Source organism: Pyxicephalus adspersus, chromosome 10 (assembly GCF_032062135.1).
Source record: "Pyxicephalus adspersus chromosome 10, UCB_Pads_2.0, whole genome shotgun sequence".
Lineage (NCBI taxonomy): Eukaryota > Metazoa > Chordata > Amphibia > Anura > Pyxicephalidae > Pyxicephalus > Pyxicephalus adspersus.
Genome location: NC_092867.1, coordinates 54,249,948 through 54,260,436, shown reverse-complemented (window position 1 = coordinate 54,260,436; position 10,489 = coordinate 54,249,948). Strand labels below are relative to the sequence as shown.

The 10,489-nt window shown below is 40.2% G+C and overlaps 1 protein-coding gene across 5 annotated transcripts in view; it reads right to left on the bottom strand.

Moving 5' to 3' along the window:
- Positions 1 to 4,183: 4,183 nt before the first annotated feature.
- The window catches only part of KDM2A (lysine demethylase 2A), a 53,941-nt gene continuing 47,635 nt past the window's right edge, over positions 4,184 to 10,489 (bottom strand). For all 5 annotated transcript variants that reach the window (XM_072423093.1, XM_072423095.1, XM_072423096.1 and 2 more), the window contains 4 exons: positions 10,209 to 10,372; positions 8,352 to 8,510; positions 7,351 to 7,566; positions 4,184 to 6,207 (listed from right to left, as the gene is read on the bottom strand). In XM_072423093.1, coding sequence (XP_072279194.1) covers positions 6,026 to 6,207; positions 7,351 to 7,566; positions 8,352 to 8,510; positions 10,209 to 10,372 — 721 coding nt within the window. In that variant the 3' untranslated portion in view covers positions 4,184 to 6,025. The remainder of the gene's footprint in view (positions 6,208 to 7,350; positions 7,567 to 8,351; positions 8,511 to 10,208; positions 10,373 to 10,489) is intronic.

Genomic DNA, 10,489 nt, shown 5'->3' with positions numbered 1-10,489 from the left:
ATTGGGGGTGGGGGGGATCGGTAAATACATACGGCTGGGGCACGCCAGGGAGTGACACGTAGGAGTACACTGGGCTGTCATGGACCTGGGTGTATGATCAGATTAGAGAAGTAGGTATAGAGGTGAATACAGGTCACTTTACAGCCATATGTTATTCTTTCCTTATAGAAGGGGTCCTGGGACAAAAGGGTCCCATGTATTCTATTAACATCAATACCAGCTTGCTCCCTGGAATACAAATATATACTAATTGCCCAGACTATTTTGGTGGGTGCCTCCTTTATATCATAAATTGCATCATACTCATTCCTAGATGTGCATACTACGAAATCCAAATAGAAGAGTTCATTGTCAGGTTACATACCAGTATGATCATACAATAAACGATCCCTCCAGAACTGGGGCTAAACAGGACAGTATGGCGTTCCCCATTTCAGGTGTCCAGTAGTGTGCGTTTGGTAACCTATAGACTTAAATGGGTCACCAAACACAGCACATGGCACACTCATGTAGGTGGCACTCTTCAAAGGGCATCACATGTTGCGCAATATTGGGTTAGTAGTGCTATTATTGATGAATGGCAACCCAGGGCACCAACATGGAAATGAATGGTGACTAGCAACAAAGAGCACCAAGGGTCTGAAAGAGCCTACCAAGAATTGTGGTGCCATTTTACTTATTGTGTCATAATGGATAACGTTTATTTCAGGTAACCAACTTACAAAAAAGGAATAGTCTGGGGGGGGGGGGGGGGTAACAGTATACCACAAAACACAGAAATTGTTTATAATCCTAACACAACGTAATATATATACATATTTGCCTTTCATCTGGTCTGCCATAAGAGTTGTTGGTTCCTTTTCAATTGATAGGTGTCCCCCACAGCTCTTCTTTCCTGACACAGGATATCCTAAGCCTTGTGGGTTTAATGACAGTGGTCTTTTTTTTTTTTTTTTTTTTTTTTAAGACCACCAAAGATGGTTTTAAGTTTTCACCAAATATTTACTCAATTTTTAGTTTCAATTTTGAAATCAATTGGAAAATTCATAATTTTTTTAATTGAATTCAATGAGAATGTAGGGAATATTATTTAGCTCTGCAGATTAAGGATGGTACGTACAGTGTAATTTGCACCTGACCCTGAGAGGGCGCCACTATGGTGTATTTATGAGCCTTCCAGGTGTCATCAAATGCCTCCTTGTACAAGTGCCCTTGTTTCCACCACTGCTAAAGAAAGACCGTGATGTCACTAGACCAACCTGAAGACATCAGGGAAAAGGTAATGATAGAGAATTGTATTGGGGAAAGATGATGGTAGCCTAGAGTGCTGCTTTAAAACAAGTTAGTCCAGTCATGGCTTCTCTTGGTTAAGCAAACATTAAAGAATGTATATATAGAATACAGGTGGCACAATCACATAATCACCCTCTGGATTCTCTTCGAGGTTTGACATGGTCCACAATCCTTTGAGTAAAGTGGTGTATTTTCTCCAGGCCAGGCCCAGATTTCTGAGCCATGACAGTATTCTAGTTCCTTTTTGGCTGCTCAGTCCTGAGTATGACAGATGGAAGGGAATTTGGGGAAACCATGCTTTTAGCTCAGTTCAGGACACCATCTGAGTACACAGGAATGTTAGGAATTTGTGTTTATTGTATTGCAAATATTAAGCCTGCAGAATCAATGAGATGTGTCTGAACCTGCAAATACCTGAACACTCGACTTTAGTCAAAAGCAACATAGCACTAATAGTTAGCTTATGCCATTTGCCTTCATGAAGGGAACCTCTAGGAATGTAATTTATGTCTAGTTAGTACCCTAAAGCTTTACATGTCATGAAATATGGGAGATGACTTTTGGTGCTTGGTCACTACCATGTTGGCTGATATGGTAGACTGTGCAAATGCTTCCTATTACCTGCAGCAGGCTGATATCATCTGATCTTATGCTTACTTCGAGATCATGATCTGCTTTTTCAGTGATAAATAATACATTTACCGTACATTGTGACATGTCTGTAATGCAGAGTTTCAGAGTTGTTGAAAGGTCCACTTTAAAATCACTTACGATTGTACATTGAATATAGGCCTCCTCTAACAATGAGTAACAGGAAACATAGATATGGCCACTACTTATACAACCTAATACATGTGGAAGTCAGTCTTAAGCATGTTTACCTTTTTTTTTGTAGTTTAGGAGTTCCACTACAGGAACAAACACAGGGCCAGAGGTTCTTCATTCATGGAGAAGGTAGACCCATCATAGGAGAACCTCAGGGAACCGGCAAAAGCTGCAATCAATTTTCCAAAAAACTTTGAAAGCGGTCAAAGATTAAAAGACATTAATACCGAATAGCAAACAGTTTTTTTTTTAATAATAGGAAAACCTGCCACTAGACTAGGCCAATTGATGATTGGAAAAATGTAGTCTGGTGGGGCCATTTGCTGAGGAACACAAATGTTGGGGGCAGATTTTGGCCATCAAGTATAGTGCTCTCTCCCAGCCCGTTTTAGCTGGGTGCACCAGGTAGCACTTCCAGTAACCAGCAGGCTGCTTTTGGGTGGTTATGGAAGAGTTAGGTATCAATACAGGGGCTGCCACCCGCCTACAGCTTCTTCCATTTACCGGCCTAAAAATATTTCTGGGTTGAACACAGAAGTAGTATAATGATGTGTGGAAAATTTTCTTGGCCCACTTTGCACCCATTAATACCAATCACACATTACTTTTCTAAACACAACTTAGTAGACTGTACAGGTACAAATAATACAAATATGGTGGTACTGCCAAGTCTTCATGGTCCCAGAAACACAGATGTTGACCCTGGTAAAAAGCAGGACATTACACGTGGGACTATTGTTTTATTTTCATTGTGCTGTTGCGTGCAAGATTTAGCTTTACATATACTCAGAATGTAGATTATGCCAGGAAATGACCACTGGATGCAAAAGGCTTTAACATTGTGCACAACTAAATCAAACATTGAAAGTCAATTTGTAAAGCAAATTCAATATATACGTTTTGGAACCAAACTGCGGACGTATACTCACTATTCTAATGCACTGATGTTGGGAAATGTAGTCTGGCATCCATGGTTCCTCCCATTTTTGGCTGTCACATTAAATTACCCTCTCATGGGGTGAATTCAGAGATGAGAGGAAATGCATTTCTCCATGTACCCTTTAAGAAACCTTTATTAGAATTCCTTTGGAGATGTTCTCATGCACAGCCAACAGAATGGTTTAACTGTAACCAACCTGCCATTGTTTGGAAACACAAAACTGAAATATAGGGGGTCAACTTCCGGGCCCTTTTTAGGGGTTGCCCAGTGACCTGACAATGTAGTAGCTGTTGGTGCTAGGCCCTAAAAACCTACTTACAAGTCTTCTCTAGACCTAGAAAGCACTAGTTAGTAGGGCAGGCATTGGACACTCTTAGGTCAGGGAGGTCAGTCAATCAGACCAGCTCTTGGAATGATGTAAAAGTCTTAAAGAAAAATAAAATAAACTAGTGAAAATAGGCAAATCTTTTGCACAATGAAGCTGCAAAGATGTCGAACATTATAAGACACTAGCATCAACATTTAAAAGGGTGTAAGACACCCAGTATCCCTCAATGAAGGAGAAAGAGGATTCCTCTTGCTCCCTATTACAAGGTTTACACCGGTTCCAGTTACAACTTAAACATTTGTACTTTGTTAGTAGTTAGTAGTGTGCAAGACCAAGAGGATGAATTTAGCTACTGGAGACACACACAAAATTCAGATAAAGTGGTGCTTGGCAGGGCCAAAGAGAAGATCAAAAAAGGCAGCAATCCTTTTTGGATAATCCATCCAAATTTGTGCCTCTGCTAAGCCACGTGGCCCTTCTTCCAAAAATGACCCCTGGCTGCATTCATACTTTCAGGGGGCCACTGTGGGAATGCTTGAGGCCACCACAAGTACAGCTTTCCTATAGTCATGACCAGGGCTGTGGTGCACATGTGCAATATGGAGAAACAGCTGTGCATCTCAGAGCCCAGATAACAGTGAAGATTGCTGGATTGGGACTGAAAGTAAGGAAAGATCAGGTAGGACCATTCTGAATTAGTTACTTACCATGTCAGTTACAGTGAAGGAAAATGGTCAGCACTCCTTTTTACAAAATATGTATAATTACATGAGATTTAAAAATGATGCAGAAACAGGTTTTGTATCATAAACTTTTTTGTTTTTATTGCAAAAAGAAACAAAGGGAAAGCGATAGCGCCCCCGCAGAGAAAAATATTATCCAGCCTCTTTTTTATACAATCTAGTCACGGGCCAGGGAAAGGAACTGGCCACAATGCACACACATGCCTCCTATGTGTACAGTAGTGGCCTTCTGTATATATTTATAGAACTTTTTGTCTATATGCAAAGATGGCTGCCCAGTGTGGGAGGAACTAATGCATTGGTGGGTGCTCTTCTGCACCTACGTGTTATTCGAGGAAAGGGGTCGGGCTCAACAGACATCAAAAAAAACAAAGCGACAAAACAAACTTAAGTTAAAAATCAAAAAAATATAATATTAACTCTTACTATTTATCAGGTAGCAGCCCGCCCCTCTCTTCCATGCACACACTCAAGACGCCCAGAGATATCATCTTTAAAGAACCCCTGCCGTTTTGTATAAGACCATATGCTGTGAAGAAGGAAGGTGGCAAAGAAGGCTTTACCCATTGTTCAATATAAAGGTTTTAAGTGTATCCTGACACTTTGAGGACCACCACTCTTCAGTAGGTTTAAAGCCCAAACAATTAGGTAAATATTTGAGTTGCATTAAAGCTAAAAAGGTATGCAAAGTTTATCATGTCATTTTCTGTTAAAAGCACACCGAGTAGAAAGCCCCATCTCCTACCACGCAGTTTTTCTGTTTTGAAGCAGTGGTCTCTCTGACATACCCGATACAGAGTAGGAGCTGGAGCTCTCTAACCCCAGGCAATCCGAATAAGAACCCTTCTCCACAGAATGCTCGCAGAGAATGGGCTTCTCTACAAAAGGTGTGGCTGATTTTCACATAAAAATTGGAAGACTTTGAACACCTTCTGATGTATGGAGATTGTATTTAGTGAATTTACACTAAAATCTCATTGAGCTTTTTAGTCTTGGTCAGCCAACTTGGTCTTAATTTGTAAACAGTAGACAAAAAACAAAATGTGCCTATTGTACCTTTTTCTCTTTCATTAGCATCCTGAAGAGTTGAAGAATAACAAAAGAAAAAAAAAACAAAACAATGGTTGTCAGGGTTGACACAAATCATGTTCAGGAAAGCCTACGTGAGAAAAGCACAAGCTCATAAAATGCAAAATGTGAAGGCAAAACCTAAATAGGATCCAAGTAAACTATCAATGTTGACATTTACTCAAACTAGCATATGAAAAATGTACACCACTTTTTTGCCTTCACTTCCTTCTACCTTTACAGCATTACGTTTAATACTAAATGACAGGTGCCCTTTAACTAACACACACACCCATACAAACACATTTTATGATGAACAAAGGGCAAGACGGAAAAAAAAAAAAATGGATGTGGTATTCCAAATATAAAGGGAAAAAAAATTTACTTGAGCTGCTTGCTCATTTGTCTCTCCATTTACTTGCCTGAAGAGAGCGATCTGGAAAATTAGGAGCCAAAATCAAACATGACATTAAAAAAAAAAAAATGACATAAAAAAAAAAAAAAGTTCTTTGCTCTGTGATTATGGAGATCCAGTCCTAAGAGGTTTCAATGTTTAAGCCCTGAAAGGTGCCCTCTGGCACCAGGGCCCGCCAAAGCTGTTTAAATACCCGTTTCAGATTTAGCCCACTTTCTTGCACCAGGTGACTGCCCCTCACTCAACCGAGACGGGGCAGGTTGTACAGACGCCAATTATTGCTCCTTGTTTGTATCAGACGAGGGAGGTGAGGGAGCCGGAGAGTGCCGACGAGGAGGAGTGATTGACAATGTGCGTCCCCCAGCAACGTGAACTCTTCCAACACCGCGCCTGCAGTGGATGCCCCTTATGTTCTAGGTGATCCTTTGGATGAGCTTGTCGTCTGACAGGCAGTACAAGGTGCTAACAGACAGGTCCGATATAAATCCCTCACATGCTCCTCGAGACACTTGTTTGCAGCCACGTAGGTCAATGAGTGTCAAGCTGGTGGCTCGCCGAAGGTAGAGTAGAGACTCATCTGTTATGCCTTTGCAACCTGGTAAAGAAAAACAATTTTTTTTAGCGATTCTAAGATGAAAGGGGAGCTGTTCAGAACACCACAAAATCCTTTTGGAGCAATGCTGGACAGGTGATATTAGGCATTCTGCTTTTGGGACAATGTTACCATCAGAATCTTAACCATAACCAAATATGTCATTTATCCCCATATTTTTTTTTTTTGGACGATAACTTTGAAGCAAAGAGATTAATCCTACATGCTGCCAGCAATGGGGTTTAATTAACCTTTATATATTAGAAGAGGATTCAATGGGGCTTTAATTAAAAGATTGATGATGCTGAGATTACCGCACCTATTTCTAAAAGACGACTGCTACACCCAACACAAATAATGTAGTGCATAAAATGCCCCCTCATTTATTTCACAATTAATACAGAAGTACCCAGACGTAACATTGTATCTTAGCTCAGGAATATCATCAGTTTCACTCTATTCAGCAGTGTTACAGTATATGCAAAGCTAAAAACTTTTATCTAGTTATAGAGTGTGGAAGGAGTACAATTCCAGTCTGATCTCTACTGGTACCCAGAGTTTAGCTGGAGATGTTAGAGCAGGAATCAAGGGTATAAGTTTTACCAGACAGGAAGTGAGGAAAACCTGTAACAGGTTAAAATATGATTACCTTTTCCTGTCTGAAGTTATCCAGAGCTGTGTTTTAAATACATTATGTTAAAAGGTGCCCCAGTTTCTCATCCTAAAAAACAGACACACAAATACCAAGCCAGGCTCAAACTAAGGAAAAATGTCTGGCCAGGAGAACATTAGAAATACAGGGATCACTCCAGGCAGGACACAATCTTTATATAAATGTATAATGCTGCCTTTCCGGGGACAATTACATGATTGGTCATTCTGCTCACGGGAAGGAGGCGATGATTACCAGTCTATCACTGGAAACTCACAGCTTGAGGGGGCAACTTCCCAACAGGATCCTGGACACTGCTGTTTTGCAAGGAGAAAAAAAAAAAAAAAAAAAAAAGGAAAACCTGCTCAATAAGAAAGGGTTGGCATTAAAGGACAAAGATTTATTCCTCTTTAAAACCTAAACTGGGACTATAAATGCAACAAACCAACCACAAAGTCATCCAGGAAATTTTGGATAATTTTTTCCACACTTACCTGCCAAGTGGATGTGTGTGAGAGAGTTTCGTGTGGATGAGCCCACAGCAGTCAGTAGGTTGACAGACTGGTCTGACATAAGAGGACAGTGGCTGAGGTCCAGCTTAGACAAGTGAGGACAGTGCCGGATTATTAACCGCAGAGTAATGTCTGAGATGTCTAACCCAGAAAGCCTCAGGTCAGTTAAGAAGCGAAGCTTGCTGCGTGCGTCATGTGCTGTGGATGTTACAAAAGCAAGTGACAAGTCAAGATTGTACAATAAAATAAAAATAAAATGAGAAGATGGCCATGCTTAAGAATGTCCAACTTCACCAAAACTGGTTCTCACAATTACAATGATTCAAAAGATTGTATTTTATATGTAATTATTTGGAGTGAACAGTTATTTCGGATAAAGTAACCTTAGACAAAATATTCATTGCCTAGGATTTTCTGGTTGAAACAGAGATCACTTGTACCATCTAATATTACCCATCGCCATACGGGTTGTATGATAGATTTCCCTTCTATGGTCAACTGAGGGCGTCTACTCATATCGGAAAGTGGTCATTAACACCATTTTTACCATCTAGTAAATCTGACCAGAACAAGGATCTCATGTATGTTGGCATCTTAAAAGGGGTCTAAAAAGTTGTTGAAATGGATTTGAGCCTTGTATATGATGAGAGGCAACAAGGGCGATAATTTAAAATCAAAATAAAATTGTTGGTGTCCATCCTGGTCATGTGGATTTTATAATTTGCTGGGCCATATCTGACAACTAGATGCAGAATATTCCATCATCCAGGGGCTATATAAAAACTTCAGTATAAAAGAAAGACCATGGTGAAAGAAGGACACCCGGAAACTGACTGGTAGAGAGATCACTGGTAATTCGCAATCTTCACCGAAGGTTTAAATTGGTGTTAAGATTGAGGCCCTTGAACCTCTTATTTTCTGGAAAGAGCCCCTGAAATCTAAGTCAGGCAACACTATACGCTAAGAACCAACCACAATCTTACCTGGCTTGTCTGATGGTGGTGTCAGCAAGTCTCTAATCTGTCCATCTTTGATTCCCACTGCCCAACGCAAATCCAGTGTTCGCAAAAGAGGACAGCTAGAACTGCTGAGGGCAGACACAGCAGACCACGAACAGCCAGCAAGGATGAGGTCTTTTAACCCTACAAAAAAAAAAAAAAAAAAAAACACAGAAAGAAATGAGTTGGGCTTTACTTAGAATAGATCACCAATTTACTTCATAAGCCTAGAGAAACCTTTATGTGCGATAAGGGTTTAGCATCAAATTGCAGGCTGGCCGTGAAAAAAAAAATCCATGTGTCTGGTTCGCTTTAGGTCTTTTGTGCTTATTTATAGACCGAAATGGCAACAAAAACCAATTGATAAGCAAAAATGTACAGACTTCTGGTTAGTACAGAAACTTTTTCTGGGTGCTTGGGTGGGTTTTAAAACAAACACTTTTTTTTTCAACCACAGACAGTCTAACCTATAGCAACTGCTGCTTAGCACAGGGTGTGCTAATTTGGCTTTTGAAATTTTGGAAAATGCGAGACCTAGAATTGGGAATTCAGCCCACCATGTAAATTCAGGCCCAGGATAGAAATTTTAAACAAGCAGAGAAACAAGCAGAGTTTAAACAAGCAGAGTTTAAACAAGCAGAGTTTAAACAAGCAGAGTTCCCTGGATCAACAGCCACTGCTGTTTTTACTTTAAAGCCTTAATCCCCAGTAATATACTGTGCTTCTAGAAAAACATCCAGCTTTTTCTTAAAGCAATCTATAGTAGTTGCTGAAATTACTTCCTGAGGGAGCCTATTCCACTTTTCCACAGGCCTTACAGTGAAGAATCTCTTCCTTATCCAGAGCCTAAACTTCTTTTCCTCCAGACACAAAGATTGCCCTCTTGGTTCTTTGTAATGATCTCAAAGTGAATAATGGGAAAGAGAGTTCTCTATATGGACCATTTAAATATTTATACAGGGTGATCATATCCCCCCTTAAACATCTCTTCTCAAGGGAGAATAGATTCAGTTCAGCTAATCTCTCCCCATAGCTGAGCTCCTCCATTCCTTTTATTAGTTTAGTTGCCCTTCTCTGCACTCTCTCCAATTCCACAATGTCCTTTTTGTGAACTGGTGCCCAAAACTGGACTGCATATTCCAGATGTGGTCTGACCGATGCTTTGTACAGGGGGCAGGATTATGTCTCCATCTCTGCAGGCTATTCCTCTTTTAATACAAGAAAGTACTTTACTAGCTTTAGATATTGCAGCTTGGCATTGCATGCTGTTTCTTTTGCATGCTGTTATTAGGTCTATGATCTACCATAACCCCCAGAACCTTTTCCATTTCTGACTCCCCCAAATGTATTCCCCCTATACAGTATGAAGCATGCATGTTGTTAGCGCCCAAGTGCCTAACTTTACATTTATCTATATTAAATGTAATTTGCCACTTGACTGCCCAATCAAACAGTACATCCAGGTCTGCTTGTAGATTATAGACATCCTGTATGGACCTAATTCCATTACATAGTTTGGCGTCATCTGCAAACACAAAAATGGTACTTGTAATCCCAAACTCTATATCATTTATAAAGATGTTAAACAGTAAAGGTCCCAACGCTGAACCCTGGGTACACCACTAATAACCTTAGACCATTCAGAGTATGAATCATTAATTACAACTCTCTGGATGAGTAAATTTGTTGACAACTTCGGTCTTTCTTGAAGCCATGCTCATATCATTTTTTAGCAGAAACGTCAAAGAATACATATACTGCATTTGTTTGTGCACTTTACATCTACCTGGGGTTTTGCTTTAACCAAAACAAGCCCCATTGTCCTTTGTAATGGGTACTTACCAGGTAATCTGTTGACTAGCCAGGTAAGCTGCTTTTTGGATACATTTGTCCAACTTAAGTCAAGCTGTACTGGTTGTCTTCGTATGATACCACTTAAGGCCTGAGGCACCAGGGATTTGCAGCGGCTGACATCAATCCTAGACCAGAGGCGTTTGTCACATCCCCTAGAGAACAAAATGACTGTTCAATTGAAAATGCTTTTCAACAGCAAGAAAACCTTCACAGGTCACATGACCAGAATGCTATGTCAATGATGCACTTAATTTAAAATTGAACAGTAT